Source organism: Saimiri boliviensis, chromosome 9 (genome assembly GCF_048565385.1).
Source record: "Saimiri boliviensis isolate mSaiBol1 chromosome 9, mSaiBol1.pri, whole genome shotgun sequence".
Lineage (NCBI taxonomy): Eukaryota > Metazoa > Chordata > Mammalia > Primates > Cebidae > Saimiri > Saimiri boliviensis.
Genome location: NC_133457.1, coordinates 49,554,944 through 49,581,761, shown reverse-complemented (window position 1 = coordinate 49,581,761; position 26,818 = coordinate 49,554,944). Strand labels below are relative to the sequence as shown.

Below are 26,818 nucleotides of genomic sequence, written 5' to 3'. Positions count from 1 at the left end.
AACCTATATTAAAACAGATGCCCCGCTATCTTCCTTCAGAAAGCGTCCTTTGAGTGCCCTCATCGGCATGCATTACCCCTTTCTCTCTGCTCCCTGGAGGGTGTTCTTTGTTTGTCTTAAAGCTGGCTATGTGCCTGCCCCTGCCTGACTGTGAAATCCTTTGAGTTAGGGGTAATAGCTGATGCTCCTCTGCCTCCCATGCCTAGGGCTCTGCCTGGCACATCGCATCCAGAATAATAATAAGAATCATAATAGTAACAGTAACAATAGCTCTTCATTCTTGGTGCTTTGCATACCTTCTCTCCAATTCCCGAGGCAACTCTGCAAGGTAGATTTTCTCATTCCACAGATTGAAAAAAATGAGGCTCAGTGAGGTTTGGTGATTTACCCAAAACCACATGGCCAAGCAGCTGCAAAGCCAGGGTTAAAACCTGAATCTGTTCCGTTGTATGGTTAACACTCTTAAATTTGACTAAATAGACATGAACTAAACTTCAGTGAATTGAAATTAGTTCCCCTTGGTGTGGCTGTCAGCGGTGACACCTGCACAGGTTGATCTAAGGGTAGTGATCAGGAGTATTCTGCTGTTCTGGAAATGAACACCGGGACTAACTCAGCTGCTGAATGATGACTCCGAAGCAGTCTGGATACTTCACACCCTCACTAAACATCCTACTTATGGCTCCTTACTGGCTTTGAGGTTATATCCAAACCTGTTACCCAGCATTCATCATCTGACCTTCATTTACCCCTCCAGCCCATCCCTGCTTCCTGACCCGCCCCAATTCAGATGCACTGGATGACCAATGGGGATAACGGCACTCACTGCAGAGCAAAGGTACCCTCCTAGCTTTGTCCCGTAGGAGGGGAAGTCTCTTGGTGCCCAAATCAAAGCCACCCATCCCTTAGAGAAATTCCTAAAAGATGGCAGAGAGTGAACGCTTACAGATCCTGGCAGCAATGTCAGCTGACTGAACAACTCCTGTTGTGGGGTATCCCATTCCCATCCCTCTCACTCCCCAGAATCCTAATATCTGGCCACACACTTTGTGTGAATCTGGCAATTCCCTAGAAATGCAGATGCTTCTCCAGCCACTGGACGCTGAAACCAGGAAGAACTGGAGGCTCCTGTGCCTCAGTTAGGGAGGAAGCATGTCTTTGCCACACCCTCCCCTCTCCCTTTTATTCTTCTGCATCATTTCTGACCATAGAATTGGAACAATGGACTGAACATCTTAGGTTGTGAGAGCCCCAAAGCCTAGGCTTTCCAGAAGTCTTAGATTAGCTTTAATCCCCCTCTAGGCATCTCATAGGAAAGTTCCAACTGGTTAATGTTCTCCTGATAAGAAAACACAAGTTACCCAAATGTAGAGGTAGTTATAAGAAAATCATCATCTTTCTAAATTCTTAACCCACAAAGATGGAGTTTAAGTCCCGATAGATTTTTCAGGAATACTTACTGGGTAATTTAGGCCCAATTATTAAAACAGCAAGCAGGCTGTTCCCTTTTTCACTTAAGAAAAAATTGAACCACAATTCATAAAGTAGTCTCTAGGCCCTTTATAAACTAGAAAGATTTTGTTTCCAAGCAGGACAATTCAGAGAAGTTTGAGATGCTTCTGAACCAATGGGTGGGATATTCCCATGCTGAGCCTTCATGGAAAGGCCTCTGTGTTAGGCCCCGAGCCTGGCACGTCCCCTGCTACCATAAGCCCAGGAGGGGATGTAATTTTCTCCAATGCGCAGCTGAAGCAATGGAGGCTATGAGATGGCAGCAGCTTTGCTAGATTCACATGACTCGGATTTGGCAGGGTGTGATCCAAGTCTGGATTTCTGCAGTCTTCAGTGTCAAAGCAAATCTCCAGCCCCCATAAGCTGCCCTCAAGGTCAGACACTGATAAAGCTGACAGCACTCCTTGATCTTTTACCACCACTGGGATTATCACTGTTTTTTTAAAAAAAAAGTATCATCATAAATTGAATGTTAAACATGAATCTGTAAAAATTATGGTTGTCTCAGTTCCGGCAAATCCGCAGAGTAAAGGAGGAGCTTTTGTAAAAAAGCTGTGTGGCCCATGATCCCAGCCTTTGGGAGGCCCAGGTGGGTGGATCACATAAAGTCAAGAGTTAGAGATCAGCCTGGCAAACATGGTGAAATCCCATCTCTACTAAAAATACAAAAATTAGCCAGGCATGGTGGTGGGTGCCTGTAATCCCAGCTACTAGGGAGGCTGAGGCAGGAAAATCGCTTGAACCCAAAAGGCGGAGGTTGCAGTGAGCCGAGATTGCGCCACTGCACTCCAGCTTGGGCAACAAGAACAAAACTCCATCTCAAAAAAAAAAAAAAAAAGCTACATGGCCTTGGGTGAGTCACATCAATTCTTAGCCATGGTTTTATCATTTGTACAATTAGGATAACATTCCCCCACCGGTTCCTGAAAGGATTAAATGAAATGATAGATATAAAAGTGCCTGGCACCTTTCCAGTGCTTAGTCATTAATTTCCTCTTATTTTTTGCAATAAATGTTACTGAATAAACAATTTACCAATATGTCTATTGGACATGTTCCTTGTGTTTGGTGGTAAAATGACTCTGCATGTAATCCCCCAAAATCCGGAGTGGTAGATACAAGCTTTACAGAAGGGGAAGCCGAGGCACGGGGAGCATAAGTGATTGGCCCAGAGTTCCACAGCAAGTGGCAAGTGTGGGATTTAAACTCAGGTATGCTGAATGAAACATTCATACTTGTAAGAACCATGCTATCCTGCCCTCCAGGAGATGAGGAGGGACAGACATTTCATGTGGTAAAGGCTGAACTTGGCAACTTGCCTTTTGCTCTTTTAACCTCATCCCAACTCCTTAGAAAACAGATATTTGTGTGAGCGTGTCACTCTCTCAAGGACACTGCTCAGAAAGCTTCATTGATTTCTTTTACTATATGGTTGGAATTTTGCCTGCTCCTCGTAAACCCTCAGAAACAAGCCTCTTGAGGTCACCAAAGCAACTGGCAATTGTGATACTCCTAAAGTTCTTTAATACCTGATTTCTCCCGGTGGCCAGAGAGGGCCCTGCCCTCCCCGCTCCGGGGTGAGAGATGGGGTGAAGACTCTACGGGATTGTGCTTCCTGGTTTTCCCTTCAAGATTTACTTACTTGTTTATTTTCACTCCTTTTAATAAAGGTTTGAGGTAGAATTGCTCATCATAGGGAACCACCAAAATATCTAGATGAGAAAGAGATGTCTGCAGCCTCTGCCGAATAAAGGAACTCAATGAGGAGGGTGTCATGGGTTTCTCCAGAGAAGAGACCTCCAGAGACTGTGACCAGAGGGGAGGTATGGTGGGAGGGCTCTCCTACATGAGCAGAAGGAGGAGAACCCCAATACTGGTGCTGTGGGGTGCACACCAAGCTCCCGTTCCCAGCATAAAACTGCTTTCTCCATTTTTAATTTACAGAAATGGGGAGTATATGGAGGGTTTGGGGAGAGAGGAGAGATAGATGGTTCTGTGTAGAGAAGGGATAGATAGTTCAGCGGGGTGAAGATGCAGGCAGATGGGGTCAGTTCCAGAGAAGCTGCAAACCAGCCATGGATTCTGTCTGCAGTTCAAGAAGTACTACTGAGGCAGCAATCAGGGTTATGTGTCTGGGGCTCCCCAGATTCACCCAGCAAATATTTCCTATCAAAAGATAGCCTGTAGGATTCTGTCACAATTTCTACCACTAGTGAGCATCGTTTTGGTTTTTCTTTTTCTTTTTCTTTTTGAGATGAAATCTCTCTGTCACCCAGGCTGGGGTGCAGTGGCGAGATCTTGGCTCACTGCAACCCCCGCCTCCTGGGTTCAAGCAGTTCTCCTGCCTCAGCCTCCCAAGTAGCTGGGATTACAGGCACCCACCACGACACCTGGCTAATTTTTTTTTTTTTTTAAGTAGAGACAGGGTTTTGCCCTCTTGGCCAGGCTTGTCTCAAACTCCTGACCACAGGTGATCCGCCCGCCTCAGCCTCCCGAAGTGCTGGGATTACAGGGATGCGCCACCACACTCAGCCGTGAGCATCTTCTCTGCGCCAGGCACTGATTAGCACTCTGGGGCCTCAGAGGCACTTGAAGCTTGGAGTCTAATGCTGTGGTCTAATGTTGAAAATAGTGTAGAAGCATGGAGGAGAGAGGGCATCTACCTCGACTGGAGAAATTCCAGAAGGCTGCATGGAGGAGATGGCAAGAGGGATGGCGATAGAAAGGGAGGGAACCCCAAGCAGGAGAAACAGCACAATCAAATACACAGTGGCATGAAACATTTTGTACCTAGGATACTATGCAGCTGGCCATGTGTATGGATGGCTTCTTACAGCACTATGACTAGATACATCAGACAAAAGCCACCTTTTACTCTAGTGATCTGTCCTTAGAATTGCACTTGTGGCATTTGGAGAATGGGCTGTAGCACCTTCATGATCCCATCCTCTGGGAGAGGATGGGCCAACCCAGACATGGCTCCTAAAGACTGAGGAAAATAAATGACAAATAATAGGGGATATTCTCCTTTAAAATTAGTCACTCTTATCCAAATATCCTCTCATTGTAAGTACCCTAGGGATGAATTTCACAACTGTAATGTGCAATCTCTACTTCTGACACACTCTGAAAAAAAACCCATAAAGGACAGCTAGTGACCATGGGGGCTCAGAGCTAAACTCAGATTTCAAAGGATCTGAGATGTGTCAGAGTTGCGAAGCATGGGGTGGGGTAGGGGGCAGTTGTCTTCTTCCTCGCCAGGGAACAACATTGATCAGGGCCCCTACTCCATGTTATTCACACATTTTCACACTCAGTCCTTACCTCAATACTATAAGGTCAGTGCTATGCTCCCTGTTTTCTTGATGAGATGCCTGAGGCTTAGAGACCTTCAGCAACCTGCTCGAGACCTTCCTGACCTTACAAAGCCAAGCCAAGATTTATTGCTGCATCTGCTTCACACATGCTTCCCGGAGACTTCTCCCAATGCATTTGTCCTTGATGTTCCAGCCTCAGCACAGAGGTGAACTCTCAAGCTAAAGGAGCCCCTCTTTATCACTGGCTTTTCTTTTCATAGCATTTACTCCTCTCTGCTAGAGCAACCGGGGCTTATTCATCACCTGCTTCTCTCCCTAGGCTCCTGACTTGTTCACTGCTGTACCCTTTGTACTCCCAGCAGAGCCTGGCACATAGAAACAAACCCTGAACAAATGGTTGCTCAGTGAACAGAGCCATCTGGCTCACCCCGAAGCCCAGCCTCCTCCAAGGTACTGGTATCACCATGGTGGCGCCAGTGGCCCACTGGGAACAGAGGAGCCTTCTGGTAACTGCAGCCCGACCCCAGGTCCCACCATGTAGGACATTCTGAGTTCCTCATGGGTGAGGTCAGGCAACTTTCTAGATTTTTATTTCTACTTCAGCAAAGAGATATCATCTAGCAATGTTCTACGTGACAAACATTTGGGATTAGTGAACTAACAGCACCCATAACTCACATTGCTTGATGACTCAGAATCACTCTTCTGCACAAGTCTGGCTGAGGATGGCTGCACAGCCATCACAGACATGTGTCCTCACAGAGCGTGGGATGCCCGCTGTGGTGGGCAAACACACGTCATCGGTCACTGGGAGCCTGCCCTGAGTCCACTCCGACTTTCAGGTGCTGCTGTTATTGCATCAGTCGGTTCCTGTGTACATGCTCTCACAGCGGTTGTATGTGTTGATAGCTCTGTTCTTGCAAGGTGCTCCTTTAATTGTGATTTTGGTCCTCTCTAGTGTTTTATCATCTCCAAATTATTTTTTTCACTAAAAAGCAGTGACAAGACCTTGAGACCTACTTCAGTGAGTCATAGTTCTGAATGTCTGAGATTCCTTTCACCCTACTTCGTGACCTCAGGAAATCCTTGAACAACCATGCTCTTTTGTTTTATAACAAGACACATGCCTTCCTTAAAATGACCACGTGAGGCAAAGTTGGAAAATGGGGTGAGAGGCAAAACACTAAAGAATGTCATCAGTGGCACATAAAAAAAAAGAAGAAAGAAAACATTAGCACAGTATTAGAGAGTACTACAATAAGTATGGCACCTTACCTTTAAGAGATCTGATGTTTGCCTGTGAAATGAATGTAAGAAGGGCTGCCTCTCCCGGGTACTGAAATACTCTGTCCTTCAAACCCCCATGACACAAATTTACCTGTATAACAAACCTGCACATGTATACCTAAACCTAAAACAAAAGTTAAAAAAAAAATTTTAAGATACTAAAAAAAAAAAAAAATGGGGGGTTGTGGGGACTGTCTCTGGTATGTTGTTCTGAAGTTCTTGAAGGAGTATCTGGGAAATGAATGAAAAGTTGTAACTGCAGGCAAGGACGGGTGTGGCTCTAACCTCATAACACGTGGTGAACTGAGTAGCTAATATACGTTTGAGGGTGTGACCGCGTATGTGTGCGTGCACGTGCATGTGAGTGTGCCTGTGTGTACATGCTCTGTGTATTCCTGTGTGGCTCAGGGCAGCCAGGTGCAGTTTTCTGTATTTGCCTAGTATTTCTCAGGGAGGAAGTCTTGCATAAGCAAAAGTAAAACTCCCATTATTCTCAAATCGTTCCCTGATATCTAATATATTTGTGGGGGGCAAATAATTCATTGGAACAAATTCACATTTCCAAAAGAAATGTTCCAGCAAAACTGACTGCTCCTGATTTACTTTTAATCCTCTCCTTGTTTATTTAGACTGGACCAAAAGGATTGAGTACCAGCCTGGCTCCGGGAGCATGCCTCTGTTCCCCAGCATCCGCCTGGAGACGTGCGACGGAGCTGTGTCTTCCCTCCAGATCGTCGCAGAGCTGCAGACTAATTACATTGGCAAGGGCTGTGACCGGGAGACCTACTCTGAGAAATCCCTTCAGAAGTTATGTGGTAGGTTTTTCCCTCTGGGGATTTTTTAAATTAATTGCTTTTAAATTATGTATACCAAAAAAGCACATCTTATTATCTTAGAAAAGAATCAACTCTTCACCCCGGAATCAGTATGTGTAACTCCTGGATGGACTTTAAATTTACCTATGGCAAGAGTGTAGGAAGGCTCTGCTTTTGGCACTCGACTCCTGACTCAGACTCCATGTATGAGTTATGTAGCTTTGGGCAGGTGACATGGTAAAGCAAAGACCGTTTTTCTTTGGTAAAACAGGGATTGACTGGCACAATGTGTTCAAGAGCACCTAGGACAGGGCTCAAAGAGACGTGAGTTCTTTTCTGCTCCACTGTTCAGAAAGAGCTACCAGACCACACCCAGTACATAGAGTTAGTAGTGTCATTTAGCTGGGAAGAGATTGGTCCCCTCCCCAAAGCACTAGGTGCATAATTTGTGAGGTCCAATGCAAGTGAAAATCTGGGGCTCTTGTTCAAAAATTAACAAGAGTTTTGAAACAGAGACAGCAAAGAATTAAACCAAGTGTACACAACTAAGCATGGGGCCCTATATGACTACTCAGGTTGTTACTGACAAAGCTGGTCTCACAAAAGATGGAGTCTGTCCGTATTCAGTATCACAAAGCCAATACCCCAAACCAAAAGTGAGTGTCCAGCAGTGCAGGCTTTATTCAGTGGCCGTGGAATTGAGAAACAGGAGCATGGCCAATGAGTGAGGGAGAGGGGCTTAAGATACAGGCTTTCCCTAATGAAGGAATTGGCATTAAAAGAAAAGGGAAGAATATTCATGTCTTTTCCAGAAATGAGTGGTGATCTCCTGGAACCAGTAGTACTGTCTCCCTTTCTTTCCTTTTACAGCTTCTTCCAGTCATTGTCATGGCAATTGTCAACTGTCACGGTGCTGGTTGGAAGTATCATTTAGCATGGAAATGGGATTGTCATGAAGCCTGAGGTCTTTTTGAAGTCGATTGGTGGGCTTTCTTAGTTCTATGTACCAGTCTCAGCTGGTCTGGTTGCAAAGGGAACTTTATATCATAGGTATTCTGTTTGTTCAAGATAAGCAAAGTTAGGACAGGGGAGAAATTCAGGTCTGTCACATAGCCATTCCCCCTCGGAACAAGGTCACATGCCCATGAAGCTGAGCCTGGCTGCCCACGGCAGAGAAGAGCTTGGGGTAAGGGTGAAGGTGGGCAAGGGAAGATATTCACTTGTGAGGGACAGAGAGGGCTTGTTGTCATTTGACTGTGAGATGGCGCCACAAGAAAGGAGGCAGGGCAGGAGTGAAGAAACAGAACTGATGGAGGGGTGCTGTGAAAGGTGGGTTTGGAAGAAAGCCAGCTTCCCTGAGCACCTGCTGTACATGCCCTGCCAGCCTCTTCACATGCATTATTTTATTCAGTTCTCCCATCTTCACCATGGGGAGGACGTCAGCCATCCCATGTTAGAGATGAAAAATCTGAGTGCCAGAGAGTGAAAATGACTTGTCTAAGGTCTCACAGATAGAAAGCGACAGAGCCAGGACTGGAAAGTAAGTCTGTCTGAATGATGGGCGTTTTAGCTCAGTTTCCACTAAGGCTATCCTTCCAGGCCTCTGGAGCCAGAATGGAAATCTCTCAGGGGAGCCTGTGGAACAAGAGAAAGAGCATCTCATAAGGCGGGAAGCACCTCATGCGCGTTGTAAGTCAGACTGTTGGCATGTTGATGGACCTCCTTCACCCCTCCTCCTGCACAGAGTTCGTTTCTTCTTTGTTCTCTCCCAGAATACTCAGGAATTCACACTAGACTCTCCAGCTGTGTTTGGGGGTGCTTAGGAAAGGGCTTACTCTTAGACTGGGCTTGCATTTGGAGGTAACTGCATCTCTTCCAGAAGAAAGGGAGGCTGTGAATGCACAGTCTAGCCTGCCGTCTTCCATGGTGGGCCTCTCCACTACTGTGTTTGGGACAGGTTTTCTCCCTCAACTTTCATACACACACACACAAACGCACAGATACACAGATACACACAACCACACACACACACCCCTTCATCTATACTGTTCTAACCCAAGGAACCAAGTAAAACTATTTAGAACTGAATGTGAAATAAACCCTGCTTGGTATTGTCATGGTCCATTTATCTTGTCACCTGGCTGGCAGGGAAGGCCTGTGGGATTGCAGACCTCTCCAGAATGATGCAGTAGATGGGAAAATCACAACTTCAATATTCCATACAGCTCTTGCAGAAGAGTTATAAGGGATCTGCAGTATTCAGAAAACTGCCTCCAGTCCTCTAGTCCACTCTGTGGGCAGAGAAGCCATTTAAGATGACATCTTATTTTGAAGGGATACCCCATTTTGCTCCCCAGGCACCTGAATTATAAGTGAACTCAATCCCAGGCCACTGTAGGCTAGCGTCATTTCCCAAACTCCTCCAGGTTAGGAGGAGGTGATGGGATCGGCTTGTTAAAGATCAGATGGGCCCAAGGGCATCCACTTGTGATTTGACTTTGAATGTTGCTGGGGAGAGATGGGGCGAAATGGAGTGTGAGAAGAATTTTCTGAAGGAAGAAATCTTAGAACAAAATTGCATCTAGTATGTTAACGCAGCTCATTCCATCTGTGCTGCCAACCTGCAGAAGGGCAGGTTAATTCAGCCAGCAAGGCAGGTTCCCCGCAAGGTGCGGCCTTATTGGGTGCTGGGAGCTTCCCTTTGAGGGAGGGAAGTCTGTGCTTCTCTCCATAGCACTGCCCCCCACCCCCACCCCACGCCTATGGGAATCCTGTCCTAGTAACTCTGCTGGGCAGGGTCAGTCCCAACTCCACATTAGAAGCCTGGCTTTTGAACTACACTGGAGGAGGGCTCAGATAAAATGGGCAAAAGCAAACGAGTGAGGCCCAAATGCAAATCCGATCCTGGGGTCAGCTTCCATGTAGGGGCTCATGTTCTCTCCAATTGTAAGGGAAATAAAGGCTGGATCACTTCTAAAATGGAAGCTGAGTGGTAATGCTTGACTCCTGTAGGGTACCTTCAGTTCCAGAGACAAGTTTCTATATGCCTTCTGTGGGTGGTAGACAAGCTGCTTTCTGGGCTTCCCAACTAGGGAGCTGCCATGACCATTTAAGCCTCATTATTCACGCATTTTCCAGCCTACAAATCTTTATTGACTTTGGATGAAAACAGGAAGACCAATTAGGGTATTATAGCCATGGTCTACGGAAGAGATAATGAGTTCTGAACCAGGTGAGTGGCAGTGAGGATGAATTTAAGACAGATTTTGGAGTCAAAATCAGCAAGATTCAAAATGATTGATTAGCTGTCCGGAGTGAGAAAGGAGGAGTCTAAGAAGGCTCTTGTGTGGGTGTCTGGCTGCATGAGGATGCTGCCAACCAGAGCTAGGAATCCAGGAGCAAGGGCAGATCCAGGCGACAACGGTGGCAGTTGCCTGTGGAATACCCAGGTGTGGGTGCCACATTCTCGCCTGATTCTCCATCCTCCCAAGGGTCAGCCTCCGCCCTGCTGATCCGTTACCATAGCACACTTCGCCCTGACGCTCTTCCTCTGCTTGGTCAGGGCTCTGCCTGGTTCCTTCTCATCCATAAGCCTTCACTCACATTCTCCTCCCACTAGGATGGTCTCTCTCCTTCACCTCTCCAAAGCCTTCCCTCTAGTCAGCATTTGCCGGCCCTGTATGCCCGCCAGGAGTCCGTCCGTGGAGCTATCATGGCAGTGTAAGTTCTGGAGTCTCCTCTGTGGCGCCATAGTCATGCAGTAACCTAACCATGGATGTCTCCTCAGAGGGTCACCGTGGAAATCTGGACATGGCCCACTGCTTCCTCCTCCTGTAGTGTCGGCCCCATCAGGAGCAGCGAGGGAATCTGGTTTAAGTGGGAGTTGGACAATAGCTGCTGTCAAGCCTGCTGTCAGGAGGTGCCTGAGCAGATGCAGCAGCACTTGAAATGCCTCTTTGGGCCTGGGGAAGCACTGGATGTCAGGCACATTGCTTCACAGATTTATGCAGGAAGACACTGCCTTCTGCTTTGGACAAAAAACAATGGAGAGCCCTGAACCTCTGTGTCCCCTTTAGTTTGTGAGGCCAGATGAAACTCAAGCAGCCCCCGCCTTCCCTGGCTCTATGTGAAGCCTGGCTTCTTAGAGAAGCTGGGCCAACTGCTTATCACTTCCTCTGAATTCACAGATCCACATGAAGGACCCTGTCATCTCAACACCAGGCCTTCCAGAGGTGTGTGTCACGGAACTGTCTTGAGGATGAGATGACAGTGAAGCCTTCAGTGAGACCTCTTGGTCAAATTAAATTTGACATCAACAACAGCACAAGAAAAGGTCCACTTTGATGGCCCCACATCACTACATGTTACAGAAAAGTAGTCTGTGGTGCATATGCCCTGGTGGCCCTGAGTCCAGGAACCGTGCCGGTTCCTCACAGGGACCGCGGGGCTCCTGGCTGCTGGCCAGTACCTCCTGCACATGTTGTCTGGGTCAGCTGCGCTGTGTGGGATAAAGAATGCTGAGGGCAGGTCCTGTTGAACAAAAGGCCATAGCGTGAGAGGATGCTACAAAAACGATGTGGTTCATCTGTCAGAGCAGTGCACATGACCAGAACTTAAGGTGTTCTCAGGATTTATGTACTTGTGAGCCCAGGAGACTTTTTAGAGGGCTCATTCATTTATTCACTTCTGCACATATTTGTTAATTCAACAAATATCTGTTGAATTAATACTCCTCCCCACTACTTTGGGGAGGGGTATTCAGCTGCTGTGCTAACTCTTCAAATAATACAGGAATTAAAAGACCATGTGGTTCTCGTGTTGTATAGCACAGCAGGGCAACTATGGTTAATAATACTGTCTTGTACATTTCAAAATAGCTAAAAGAAAGGAGTTTGAATGCTCTCACCCCAAAGAAGTGATAAATGTCTGAGAGGTAGATTTGCTAATTATCCTGAATTGATTACTACACAAGGTATACATGTATCTAAATATTGCATTGTACCCCATAAATATGTACAATTGTTATATGTCGATTTAAATTTTTTTAACTTCAGTCTTCTGGGGAAGACAGACATGTCAAAAAAAAATTATAATGCAATTTTTAGAAGCTACAAATGTCCATGGTTTTCTACTACACCTTGCAGCTCAACAGAACTTGTTCTCACTAATAACTACCATCAGAGCCTTTTATACCGTCACAATAGCCCAACTGTAGGAAGCTATGATGTGTCTCTCTGTGACACTGCTAAAGAGCTGGAGCTTCCCAGCATGACAGCATCAGTCTCCTAGTCAGAGCCAGTGCCTCCGTTCTCAGAGAGGCGAGTGGGCCTCTTTAAGCAAAGTAGGTGAACACCTCTTGGAAGTGTGATTCGATCCCTAATCAGACAGCAGCAGAGGGCTGCACACGCTGACTCATGGATGCTGACAGTGAGCAGGGGGCTTCTTTCTTACGCTTATTTCTTGCAGGTCATTTAAGCAGCTACCATACAACAGGGCCCACTACATTGGGGAGGAGGTTTTTGCTGCAGTGGCAAAAACATACCAAGCTAGAAAGCAACTCAGTATCCACGGCTCTCACTCAGGATCCTGGCCAACCACCCAGGCAAAGCCAAGCCCAGCTTGCTTCACCTAGCAATCCAAGGTTCTGATTCCAGGGCCTTGGAGGAACCCCTCTTGTCTAGGATTCTAAAGGCAAAACGATAGTTTTATTGTGTCTATTAAATGCTATCAATAGTGTGTGAGCCCCTGAAAGTCCCTGGTGCCTATGCTTACAGTATACAGATGGAAAAGTGGGAATTTTAACTGCCAATAACAATCACTGATGTGGATTATCAGTCAGGGTAAGACAGGTTATGGTGCAGTAACAAATGACTGTAAACTTTCACTGTCTTAAAATAACAAAGTTTATTTATCATTCCTGCCACATGTCCTCGGATTGGCTGTGGCTGTGTGCCATGTTAGCACCCCACCAGGATCCAGGAAAAATGGAACAGCTTTGATATAAAACATTGTTGATTTCCTGATAGATGGAAAAGATGCATAGCGAGCAACAGACAAGCTCTTAAGGCTTCTGCTCTGATATGACACATGTCACATGCACACGTATTTCATCCATCAGAGCAAGTCTCGTGGACAAGCTGGTATCAGCGGGTCAGAGATTTGTGTTGTGAATAGAATACATTCTACCGCCACGAAGTCCCGGCAGTCCATACGGCACTTGTCAAGAGGGCCTCCTTGGCTTTCCCAGAGGTTCTGTATCACTGAACTCATCTACCCACCAAGCTGCTTCCTTCAGAAAATAAAAGACTTTCATTGCATCCCTAAAGGTAGAGCCGCTGCTGATGGGTTCATTGCTACATTCTCATGGCAGTGCCTGGCATAACTTAGATATTATATAAACATCTAGCGGCATAATATGGAGTTGATATTGCCAATTGTGAGGACATCCTACAGAGTGAGGCCTGTGTCCTTGATTACACTGGATCCTCTCCCTGAGCTTCCCCACCTGTCCCTTCCCCTTCCCATGGTCAGGGGTGGACCCTGAGGAGGCATGACTGGTGGCCCCGTGTCAGTCACCCTTGTCACAAGCCCCTTGAAGTGCTAAGCACCCTCTGGCCTCACCAAGGCCATCCAGAGCAGAATGTGAATTCATCAGTTAAGAAGTTCAGACAGTGACTGCCATTCCTAGGCCCCGTTTGGGCTCTTGTACCACAGGGTGCCCTGAAATCTGCCTCATTCGTCTTGTCTGTATCTACTTTCTGGCTCACAGGGGCTTCCCCATCCTGCTAGGGCCCAGGGACCTCAAATGAGACTTCATCCCTGGTTTCAATCCCCCAGCACTCAAGCTGCAGCTGCTGTGCACAAGACCAGTGTGAATCTTCAGCAGCCTGGGAGCCCCAGGGACCTTCACGGAGGATTCCAAAGCAGCGTCTTAAATACACCCTGATGTGTAGACAGTGCTGTATCATCTCTGCAAGTGATGCATTCTGTTTACCCACTGCCTTCCGAAGGGATCCCTGGGGAGAAGAGAGACAGAAAAACCTTGGAGAAAGTAAATCTTCTCAGTTTGTTTAAGTGTACCAAAAAATGAAATACAATCTGTTAAGTTTGTGGAAGTCTACACCATCTGCTTAAATGCAGCTTGATGGTTTCTGGCAGGCAACATCTGTGGGTTAGGTGGCCTGCCACTCCCCCTCAGCAAGGAAGACAAAGGAGCCCCACATTATGGCTTTGCCAGGTCATACATCCTCAATGTGCCCCTCTGCCAGAGCAGTGGCCTGTGCAGGGAGGTGGAGTCCCGTGTGACTAGGCTGTGCTTGGCAATTTATAAGATTGGCCCCCTAAACACTACTGTATGGTAGAAAGAACACTAACTGAGTGTCTGAGAGCAGGGCCTGCTTCTAGCTAGCTATTACTGTGTGATTTTAGTCCAGATGTTTCTCCTCTCTGAGCCTCAGTTTGCATGTTTGGAAAATAAGCAGAAAGTTACAAGATCTCCCTCCAGGTCTACTGAGGAGGTGCAGTGGGGAGAGTGGGCTTTGGAGCTGGCAAGTCCTGGTGATGGGTCTGCTCACTAGCTGGTTCCATCCTGGGCTCACTCTGCCTAGGGCTCTTTATCTGTGACCTGGAATCTTAACGATATTCACCTCACAGATGAGTAACTAAGAAAACACGTATAAGGCTCTTAATTCAGGCCTGGCATCCATTCCATGCCCAGTAAAAAGTTCATAGGAAAACAGAAAAGTTATGTAACTATAAAAAAATAAGGTAATGTAGGCTGGGTATGGTGGCTCATGCCTGTAATCCCAGAACTTTGGGAGGCCAAGGCAGGTGGATCATCTGAGGTCAGGAGTTCGAGACCAACCTGGCCAACATGGTAAAACCCCATCTCAACTAAAAATACAACCCAGATTTGGTGACAGAAACCTGTAATCTGAGCTACTTGGGAGGCTGAGGCACAAGAATTACTTGAACCCAGGAGGCAGAGGTTTCAGTGAGCTAAGATCACGCCACTGCACTCCAGTCTGGGTGACAGAGCAAGACTCTGTCTCAAAAATAAAAAATAAAATAAGGTTATGTAAATATTGGATATAGCTATAGAATAACTCTGGTTAGCACTGGGTTTATTTTGTAACCAGTTTGGTCCCCAATCTTCCATAGCATCCCCCATCATCCCATGCATGCTGCTCTTTCCTGTATACCTCTCTATATCCAAACCTGTTTGGAGGGTAATTCACAATCAATTTCTCCACTAGTCTAAGGTATCAATTGCAGTGTGAATTCTATAGGGACAGCAGTGTCCTTAGCCAAAAAAAGGACCCTCTGGTGGTAGAGTTTCAAGCCCTGCTAGACCCCACCCTGCTTCCCCTGTGTGGAGGCCTGGCTGCTCCACATGATGGCAAAGCTGGCCCCTGCAACCACCACATGCACACCTCTGCACGAGGCCCTGCTAGATATTGGTGCCATTGGCTTCAGCTAGAAGTCAGGAACCTGGAGTGCTCAGCCTGCACCTTTCTGGCTTCCCTAGGTTTCAGGAACCTACACGCTCTGTGTGTACTCCCTTTACCAGCTGTCTTCACACTGGACAAATTTTGGTTATCAGACCCAACTTAATAGGTCAAAGAAGCTATTGCCATGTTGTGTTATTCCAGGGGTACTAGGAAAATGCTCTTCCCCCAAAAACCGTGTATCTCCTACTCACAAATCTCTACCTCCTACCATCTTGATAGATGTCTTCCTTAGAAATATCTGTGGAGGGTGGTATTAAAGGACAGCAAAGACTTTATTGGCCATTAAAACATTTGTGTAAATTAGTTTATCACATAAGTAACATGGGTATCAAGAAGTTAGCAGCAGGGGATGAGAACAGGTAAGTGTGATGAGAAGTGTGGGGCGTGGACAAGGGGCTGGACGGCTCACTTGAGCATTGGGTGAATTGCCAGGAGCATCTTGTGAGAGCACTGGGTGGAAGGAAAGGCAGTTATAAATATTAACTGAGTGCCTACTATGTGTCGGGTACAGTAACAGGCAAAATCTTTAGGAGCTACTCATGTAAATAATGCTGTCAACTCTGCCCACACTTCTCTTTGATACATACAAGCTACGGCATGAGTGTGAATTGGGAGATTTTAATCTCTACCTTCACAGACACCACAGTTCCAGAAGCCTCTCCCAGAGTGAACCTCTCCTGGTGATAAGCAGAGCATGCGCTGGGCTCTAAGGATACATGCCCTTCACATAGCATAACCTTCTATTACTAGCCATTGGACATAGACCTGATAATCTCCTCTGCAGATGGAGGGAAAATTGGCTAGGTTGAACATTTTCATACAAGTGAACTGATTTCCAGCATGCCACCTTCCTTGAGGGATGTTCAAAGGGTCATTTTAATGGTGGGAGAATTTTTTTTGTAGTGGCTGATTTCAGAACCCAAACCCTATATAAGATGAGGCTCTGATATACAAAAGTCAAAAATCCAAAGCCTGGGCAATTGGCAGGTAATGCATACAACCACTGTCCATTAAACTCACCAGAGTTTATGACTGACTGATTAGTTCCATACCAGGGAAGAGGCCACCTGCTCCTGCCCACCCAACACAGGTCACACTTTAGACACCCTGGCTCTTATTATTTGAAAATAACCGCAAGTTCCTGGCCCTCCTTCCCCTAGTGCCTGAGCCCTGTTTCTGTATGGAATAGAAGGATGCAAAGAATTCTGCATGTGAAGCTCTGTGGAGAGTCACCAGAGGCCCCAGACCCACCCAACAGGACAATCCAGTCTTCTCTGGCAGGAAGGTCATCCAGTTGTCCCCTCTAACCTCAGCCCTGCCCTCCACAAAATTGGTGATTCTTCTACAACAAACCTGCCCATGGCACTCCTGCTGCCTCAGACTAAGTCTTCTTGCCTTAGCCTGAGTACTATTATAGTAGCAGCAGAAGCAATATAATGACGAAGATAACGTGATAACTAACACTGAGCGAACCTTTGCCATGCAGTGAGCATGCTACTGCAAGCTCAAATGCATTATCTCATTCAGCCTCATAACTCACTTGAAAGAGGAAGCAGAGTCCGAAAGGTCAACTGGCTTGCTCATAGTCACAGAACTAGCAAATTTTGCTGCCAGGTATCAAATTCAAGTTTTGCTGACTTCAAAACCTGTGTTCACAACTGCTGCATCATTTGGCCTCAACAAATAGTTGTAAAAAAGTGTAGTGAGTGCCTCATGCTCCTTCTCATGGGATCAGGATCTGGAACTTTCCCCAATCACAGACCTGATCACATCTTGTCAACTTAACTGGCTCTGAGCTCCTCTACGTCAGGGACTGTGTCCGATTCACCTTCATAGAGCCAACACCTCGCAGGGGACTTGGCACATGGTTAGTGCTGAATAGATGGCTGGCAGGTTAACAGATGGATAGGTGTGTGAGCAAATCCATCCACCCAAATCAAATTCTGGCCTTCTCCAGCAACTGTCGCTGCTAGTAAGAGCCCCAAGGGTTCTTCCAACTTCGGGAGTTCCTCCTCTTTCCTGCTTCCTATCTTGCCACATGCAGCACTTTTGTTTGTGACTTACTGATGCCTCCCCCCAAAAATCCATAAATAACTCAGGGGCTGGGATCGCATTTGGCATTTCTTCTCCTAAGTCACATAGTTCAGAGCTAGGCACAGAACTCTCTGAGTAAGTACACTGAGTAGTTCATCTTGACTCAGGAGGAGAAAGCAGAAGATGAGGCACCACCTCATTAGGAATGACCCGCTGCCCTTTCTTTCCCCATCCTCTGCAGGAGCCTCCTCTGGCATCATCGACCTCTTGCCATCCCCTAGTGCAGCCACCAACTGGACTGCGGGACTCTTAGTGGACAGCAGTGAGATGATCTTCAAGTTTGACGGCAGGCAGGGGGCCAAAATCCCCGATGGGATTGTGCCCAAGAACCTGACAGACCAGTTCACCATCACCATGTGGATGAAACACGGCCCCAGCCCAGGTGTGAGAGCCGAGAAGGAAACCATCCTCTGCAACTCTGACAAAACCGGTGAGTCTCTAACCCAGCCCTTCCACTCCCACCCCAGCGGCTGCCCATTTTGTCCCAGCTGGTTGGGCATGGACACAGCCAAGGTGGGTGTGGAAGAAAAGCAGAAGCCTAAGAAGAACCCTCCCAATATATATTGTGGTCTCGGGTTGCCTGGCTGCTGATTTTCCAGGCTTGGCCTGAAGTAGAGCAGGAGCAGAAAAGGCGGGGAAAGAAGGGAGACAGACACAAAGAATGTAAAAGCTGGAACTGGTGGTTTTTAGACGTGATTTCTCAGAACCCAGCATTCCCAAAGTGCTTTAGGGATGCTATTAGTGAGATGAGGGTGAGAGAGGAATCTTTATTCCTACTTCAAGCAAAGAAGCTCCACCTTGACTGTATTATATACAGTATGATTTCCAAAGGCTATCTTTTGAATAAAGTACTGCTAATTAAGAAGAGTAGTCTGAAAACCTCTGCCATATATAGTAATGATAGCTACCATTTGTTAGGCTTTTCAGCTTGCTGAGCCTGTGCAAGAAGTTCACGGCTTGGTGGTTAAAAGCCCCCTAACACTTATAAGCTAGGGAACCTTGAAAAGTTGTTTAACTTTTCTGTGTCTCACTTTACCTGTCTGTAAAATGGGCATCATAGTGGTATCTACCTCATAGGGTCCTTATGAGGATTAAAGGACTTCATAATCATGAAGTGATCAGAACGGTGCCTGGTACAAAGGAAGTTTGATGATCTGTTAGCTCAGATCACACACACACTTCGCTATTAGCTATTTTATAAAAGCTTTATTGTTGTTGCCATCTTAAGGATAAAACATTCCTTAGAGGTTAAATAACTTGTCACAAGTAGTTACACAGTCAGTATCAGAACTGGAATGTCAGCTTAGATGCAACTAAATTCAAACCTATGCTCTTGTCACTGCACCCACCCACACCACACACATGCACAAACATCCTGAGTCTTATGCAAATGGTACAACTCTGCGTTTAGTTGTAATTCTACAATTTCCCATTTCAAAGACAACTTTTGCTAAAACAGCCAAAATAAATAACAACCACAGCAGATGTAAGAGTAAAAAGACAATATAGAAAAAGCTGTCAGCTCAGCCTCTGCTGTTGGACAGCCAAAGTTGCCGTCTCAGCTTGACCACTTCTCAAGGTATGACCTTTGAAGAGTTACTAATCTCTCTGAGCCTCATTTTCCCCATAGGCTAAATGGGGAAAATAAATGTGAAATAAAGTATGGCATTACTTAGTAGCATCAGATGCATAAATCAGTTTTCCATTAATTTACTTGATGTTGTTATTATCATTATTATTTTCAGTTTTATTCCTCATTACACTGCTACAAGAACCCTTCATTCTCTGTTTCAGTAGATCTTTATAATAAATGTTAATATATCTTCTGGATGCAGAAACTGAAACAGAGGTGCCTGGCTCTCCCTATTTATATGATAAGTCTGTGTAGTAGTCAGTGCCAAGGACAGATTTTTCTCTGGGACCTTCATGCAGGAAGGCAGAGGTTTGGGATGCAGTTCGGTGGCCTGTGCAGTGCCCTGTGAGGCGCTCCTATCATGACCCAGGAGCTAGCAACCCAGCGACTCAACAGCTTAAGAACGTGCAGACAATTATAAAGCAGTGTGAGCTGGGGTAAGTGGCCACACACATGTAGTCCTTTCTAAGCTATATCGAGTCCCCAGGGAGGAAAGTCAGACAGATATAAATGTTTCTGCTTACAAAGGAGGGAACTGGAATACGGAAGGCTGAGTGATTGGCCCAGGATAACACAGATGATTACCAAGAAAGACAGGATTGGACCTCGATCCTCTGACTCTCCGTCCCAGGCCCATGCTATTGCACCAGTGTTCTCATTAGAAGAAATTAGTGCACTTGTAAAAGTGTGTAGATGCTAGAGCCTCACCCAGCTCAGTAAATCAGAATCTCAGAGGACCCTATCGGGCAGCCATGGCTGAACTCGGCCTCGCTGGCATCACAACCGTCTCCTGAGCAGGCATTCAGCACCCCCAGATTAGCAGCACCTGGTATTCAGCTTTGGTCCTTGTGTGAAGCAACACTCAAGATTGGCACGGAGAAGGTGGGAAGATTTTTCTCTAACTTTTCTGACAGCAAGAAAAAAACCTATAAATAACCCATTCTAAATTGAAAAAAAAAATCTGGAATAAATGAAAGCATGATTATAGCTTTTTTATATCAAAAAATTTTTTAAGTTATAAAGCAATGTATATTTATAGTGGAAACGTGAAAAACACAGAAAAGTATAAAAGAGAACACACAAATTACCTAAAATCCTAACCCTTGGGGAGATATCTTCTGATAGCATTTGGTACATTTCATTACAATATTATTTGTGCTTCTGTGTATATGTAGAATGTCCTTACGTTTTTATAATATCTGTGATACCATGATGTCATCAGTTATCTTCATATAACTATATCCACATCATTTCTCCACATAAAACATTTTTTAATATGAATTATATGGGAGTTTATTTATTTATTTATTTATTTTTGAGACAGAGTCTTACTCTGTTGCCCAGGTTGGAGTGCAGTGGCGCAATCTCAGCTCATTGCAACCTCCACCTCCCGGGTTCAAGCAATTCTCCTGCCTCTATCTGGGAGTTTAAAACTCTGCCACTTGGATTTGTCAGACTTCATTTAACTGGCCCCCTTTCATTAGATATTTAGGTTGTCTCCTTTTAAATGCAAACACACCGATGCTCTAAAAAGTTTTCTGTTATAAACTTTTAGACTTTTTTTTTAAAGGCTAAACAAGATAGTTTATTTCTCTTTCACAACATTTCTTATTATTTCCTGACCAGAAGTTGAATTACTGATTCAAATAATAGAAATAGGAAAATTGTCAAACTGCTCTTCATGACAATTGCACTAAGTTCTGTCTGGTGTACTAAGTAAAACTTACTAATGCTGTTCCTTTATAAACTATTTTATAAATTGCTGGACAAAAGGATTGACTAGTCAGCAAAGGCTAAATGTAAAAAAGAGAGAACTACTAACACCACTACCACCACCAAGAAAAACATTTCAGTGGCTAACATTCTTTCCTCGTGGTTTTACTTCCTGCCACTGTCCAGTAGCCCCAGGTGGGTCTGGAGGGCAGGGGGGCCCTGCTTTGCCCACAACACTCAGAAGTCAAGGATTCTTGCATTATTTGCTGCTGCTGTTTTCAACCATAGAACAGAAAGTGAGGCTACAGCTGAACACAGAAGGATTTTATTGCCAGGAGACAAAAGAGCATGTTTGACTTCTAATACACATTCCATTTGCCAAAACTTGGTCACATTGCCCCATCTACCCATGGGGTAGCTGTGAAATGAATTTAGATGTGGATCTAGGAGCAAAGAAAATAGGGTTAGGTGAACACACAGCAGAGTCTCTACCTTGAGGTGATTGACAGCCCACCTCTGCTGGGTCTTACTTCTCCATTCCTCCCGTGCGCAGTGCACTTTCCAGTCACATTCCGTGATTCCTCCTGGCCCCTGCCCTGCCACAGTAATCCCCTCCTACACACACATCTGATCCTCCTGCTGGTATCTTCTTCCCAGGCATACAGCCTTCTTTGAGGTCTGAGAACAATGAATGATAAGTGGTCATACAGTGCTGGCCACTTCCCTAAGGGCTTTCTAAGAGAGAGGGGCCAACCTTGTCCCGTAATCACAAGTGAGAGAAGCAGAAGTGTCAGCCTGGTAGAGTGCTAGGATGGTCCCCCTGCCTGCTAGGAAAGGGATGGGGGTACTTTCACACTTACAGAGGCGCCCAGAAAACCACTCAGAAGGACCAAGGTTGTCATCTATAGAAAGGAAGTGAGAACCTTACTTCTGCTGCCAGTTGACTGAGCTGCAAATGCTCGTAAGTCTGTTCCAGGCTGGTGTCAGAACAGAGCCCACGAGAGTCGTGGGAAAGTCTGACTCATGTCAAGTTTAGGGTACATGAAAGCTTGGCCCGGATTCTTGGCCAGGGTGTCTGAAGGCAAGTGGATGTTGGGGCTGCCACAATGATAGGGTGAGGAGAGAGGGGCCAGAGGGAGAACAGTTTCCCTGGTACAGTTTGGCAGAACACAGGTGTCTTTGTTCTTGTGGGCCAAAGGACCATCCAGAAATGTGCAGGCTAGTAAGCAGAGGGCTGCATGCCAGGAAGAGGGGTCCCAGCAGTAGGAACTGATGTGTGTGCTGGAGGGGACTCCTGAGAGAAGGCAGAGGCTAAGGAGGAATCGGGGAAGGTCAACTGTGGAAAGAGCATCTTTCACACAAGGAATGAGAGGTGAGGGCTAACCACGTGGGACTGCAACAAGCACAAATGTCCCAGCCACCCAGAAAAGGAGTGTGTCACTCACCATTATCAATCCCTATGTAAAGATTTATAGCAGGGCCATCCCTACAGAGGGTGTGGGGAGGTGAAGATGGCGATGTGGAGACCTCTGCAGAGCCTTTCGAAAAGGAAAAACTCCAGTGGTTTTTTAAAGAGACTTTATACTTCTTTTCCTCTCATTCACATTCCCCTGCCTCTGACCATGGTTAGAGCTAGGAGGAGGTTGCAGGATGAGGACGTCGGACAGGAAGAATGAAAGACTTTACCCTATCCTTTCCCTACTGTGGGCCTCCAAGCCCTGGGTAAAGACTGAATAGAGAAGAGGAACATCTATTGTAACTGGATAAGAGACTGATAGTTGATTTGAATTAAACCATTTAAGACTATTCTAATACATCAAAGTGAGCAGAAGGCTTTGGGATCTACCTGAGTTGTGGATAGAGAGAAGGAAGGAAAGATTCAACAAAGAATTCCTAAGGGCAGGAAAAGAAAGAAAGGGATTCCTGAGCAGATCACATTACTAACACAGTGAATAAACCAGGTACCCTGGCACGTGGGCTGACTATGAATTCGGAGAAAGGGAGTAGAAGGAGGAAGAAACCTCCCAGGCTAGAAGCTGCTCTAGTAGAGTGAGGTTTTCTCATCCATTCTTCTTGTTCTACTTCCTTACCCCCAGCCTCTCCCAACTCCAAATAAAACTAAAGGCAAAAATTCTTCCTTTCTATATTTCCCAATATTTATCAACAGAAACCACAGCAAAGTCAGTCATACAGTCATAAGGGGGACAAGAAATCTTTAGTAAAATCCCCATAAGCATTCCGGGGAGTTTTGCCAATCCAGAGGCTAAGAATGGTCCCCCGGACATTGGCAGAGCCCGGCCCTGCCACAGTACGCCCCTGACCATTCTCCTTCCTGCCATCCTCTGGTTACATTCTCAAGAATGGTGATGCTTTCCTGAAAGCACTATTTTGTTAGGTTGCGCTGGTCATAAGGCAGTGTGACAGTCCTTCTAATACGTAATAGTTACGGAGCATCTGTTCTGGGCAGATGCATTCCACACATTTCCTCATTGTATCGATTAAGAGGCTTTCAGCTACAAGGAATGGAAAATCCAGACTAAACTGGTCTCAGATAGCCAAAAAATTAAACTAATACAGAGAAAGTGGGTATTTTGTAACTGAAAACATCCAGAGCTATGATGGCTCATGAAGTCATCATTAAGGTAAAGTGTATCCAAGGCCTGACTCCTTTTCTGTGTAATTCTCAGATCTGTGCCTTTAAGTGTATTCATTTTACATTAGCAAATAATGGCTGCACAGCTCCAAGCCTCCCAGTGGTATAATACAACTTCCAGCAGGAAAGAAAGTATCTCTTCTGTTTGCTTTCTGCTAAAAGAGCAGTTCTCTCCCGTAACTGCTGAGAAGAGTGCTCATATCACTAGCCTGAACTGAGCCTCTTGCCAACTCCCGACAGAAGCTTTGAAGCCAGAAGAATGGCCTGCACTCGGAATGTGGGCATGGATTCTGAACTAGTCATATTCTGGGAGATACTTGGAGCCTGTTGGGCCAGGAGCAATCAGGGCCCATCCTAGCAATGTAATTGGTGTTGATTCTTCCCATCCAACTTTATAGGCAAGGTTTATACAGGATTTACAGGAATCAATTGTAATATTCTGTTCTTATGATACATTATGGTAATCCAGCATCAACATCATGATATGGTTAAGGAAACTGAAGCTGTAAGAGGTGAGATAATTCTCTCAACAGCACCCAAGATACAAGTCTACCCGAAGTCTATCTGAATCAAGTTTGGGTACCTGCTCAGCCACTCAACATTACGGAACATGCGCCTCCTGGTAGATTTCTGCTGTATCCTATAATGTAGTAAGGTTCAAGTTCTCTAAGTATTGATTGGTCAAAGAGCATTTCCTTTTCTGCCAGGATCCATGACATGTGATTTTCTTAGCGGGAAAGGAAGTTTCTACATTAAGAGAGGAAAACTTCCCGTTAATTGTCTGTGTATGGGGAGGGGATGTTGGAGTCACAAAACTATTTCTAATGCTGGAAAATCTATCTGTCCCCTCTTCCCAGTAGCTAAAAGTGAGGCAGCTCCGCTTCACACGGATTAGGTAGAGACAGAAGGATGACACGGAATGTTCTCTCATTCCTCAAGACTTCTTTCTGCTTTTCAGAAATGAACCGGCATCACTATGCCCTGTACGTGCACAACTGTCGCCTCGTCTTCCTCTTGCGGAAAGACTTCGACCAGGCTGACACCTTTCGCCCCGCGGAGTTCCACTGGAAGCTGGATCAGGTACGGTGCTCACCTCACACATGCTGCTACTCACGCCTCTGCCGGCGGTGGCCGGTCTGACCCAGTGGTGATGGCAGTGGGTGGCACTGCAAAGTCCTGACCACTTGCTGAATGTTGGAAAAGTCAGCTTAGGGAGACACAGCATCTTAAAGTCAGGAAGGAAACTGCCTCCTTAGAGCCAGGTGAAGGTGGGGAGGGACTCGCCTCCCAGCTGGGATGCTGCCGGGTCACTGGGCCTATCACATGTGGCTTGTCCATTTGCTTTGCATTGAGCTTGTGGAGGCCAGTTCTCCTGATCCCCAGGCTGCTAGGATCTCTGTTAGCACATCTGTAAATCACAAATGCTCCTACCTCCTTTGGCTGACACCAGGTTGAGGACAGGGACTTGAGGACTTTGAGTAAGCAGTGCCACAGAGCACCTTGGGGAGTGCATAGTCTTTTCCGAAGTGGAAAAATCTGTGACTCACTACTCCCAAGCCTCATGACTTCTGATCACAAGAACCACTGCGTCATACTTGTCAATGACAAAGCAAGCCTGTGGTGTGACTGCAAAGCCTTGGAGTGTGTTTCTGAGGACTGTGAAGCATTAATGGTAGAAGTAGTACTCACTTTTCTGGGTGGCTGTGCCGTCAGGAAGCGTCTGTGTAGCAAGACTAGAGTTGGCCTTTACTTAAATTTGAAAGGGACCAAGGGCTAATTTTTAAAGAGTTTTAAATTATCAAGAGAAAGAATGCCAGCAGTCAGAAAAAAGGGAAGTAAGGAATGGATGCTGCTTAATGAGGCAGAGGAAATTATGCCCTTTCTATGACCCTTCCTCCCTGGGGCCCCAGGACCTCGTTTGGTTTTTATTCTGCCGCTTCCATATGCTGGGCTAAGCGCTTCTGGGGCACCCAGCCTTCTCTCCTTTGTCCAAACCCCGCTGTGTGTACTACACTACCTGCCTCACCTTGCTGAGGGCTGAGTGATTCATAATCCTTTCCCTTCTCCCTCCCTGTTACCGTCGCCACCTCCACCCTCTCTCTGTTCCATCCAAGTCTCCAGTCCTCCAGTGAGCTGATCTTAGAGTGCTGCTGGGATGTATTCCAGAAGGAACTCATTCACACGGAGATGGAAATGATTGCTGCCACCTTTCATCCTCATAGAAGTATACACATGTATGCTCTCTAAAGCAAAGATTCATTGACTCTGGGGAATCTCTCAATGGTGGAACTCCAGGCAATGTGACAAGATGAAGGATGCCAAGCTGATGGGAAAGCTGCTAGGGGAGCCCAGTGGTAACTGCCGAATCCACTCCCAGTAAATCCCATCCTGCTGTATGCTAATTCTAAAAATATGGCATCTTGATTAGTATATGTTCCTCTGAGCTAGGAATTCTGAATCTGGCAGGAATTGTGAAATCTTGACATTGTTTATTTTTTTTCTCAACAACCTCTCAGTTATGTCCTAAAGTGCCATATGGCTTTTATGGGCTGTTTTAAAATATATAATACAAATTTAAGCGAATTAAAATAAAGTCCATATTGTGAGGGTTTTTAAAATAGGAACATTGCTATACTGGTTGAGATAATTATAGATATCCTGAGGCATTTTCTAAGATGGGATTGAGAAGCATTGATGCAGGCAAATGAAGTCATGGGCTTGGAAATTAAAAATAGGTAAGGAAGGAATTCTGGTTCTAAAGATAAAGATATAGTGAATCTAGCAGTTCTAACATCTGTTCCCAAAGTGGTGAATTTAAGGAGGGGCTGAGATTCACTGAACACCTTCCAAACTACCCTGATCTCATCGACTCCCGTTTGTCAATGCCTGCCCTGTGCTAGGAAGGCGGCACGTGCAGATTATTCTCATCTCTGCTCCAGCCCTTCCTGGTGGCTAATGTGAACCTGGAGACTGAGATCCATAGTTCTCCCAAGATCACACAGCAAACCGTGGCTAGGACCTTAGGACCTGCCCTTTCCATTATGTCCACTTGCTGCTTTGGTATGCCAGCTTATTTAAAATGGTTAAAGTTTGCACTTCTAAATGTATAAAAATTTTAGAGATCAGAATTATCACTGAAATACAAAATGTCCATAGTCCTGATGAAATCCTGTAAAATGATCACATCTTCACTTTGCTGAAGCTGTCTTATTCTTTGTCTGCTCAGGCTGCCGTAACAAAATACCACAGGCTGAGTGGCTTAAATAATAGGAATTTATTTTCTC

General features: G+C 45.8%; 1 protein-coding gene across 1 annotated transcript in view; it reads left to right on the top strand.

Moving 5' to 3' along the window:
- The window catches only part of CLSTN2 (calsyntenin 2), a 639,705-nt gene that overhangs the window by 516,966 nt on the left and 95,921 nt on the right, over window positions 1–26,818 (top strand). Inside the window, exons 6-8 of the mRNA XM_039462018.2 lie at window positions 6,746–6,931; window positions 17,717–17,965; window positions 24,493–24,614. Of these exons, the coding sequence (XP_039317952.2) occupies window positions 6,746–6,931; window positions 17,717–17,965; window positions 24,493–24,614 (557 nt within the window). The remainder of the gene's footprint in view (window positions 1–6,745; window positions 6,932–17,716; window positions 17,966–24,492; window positions 24,615–26,818) is intronic.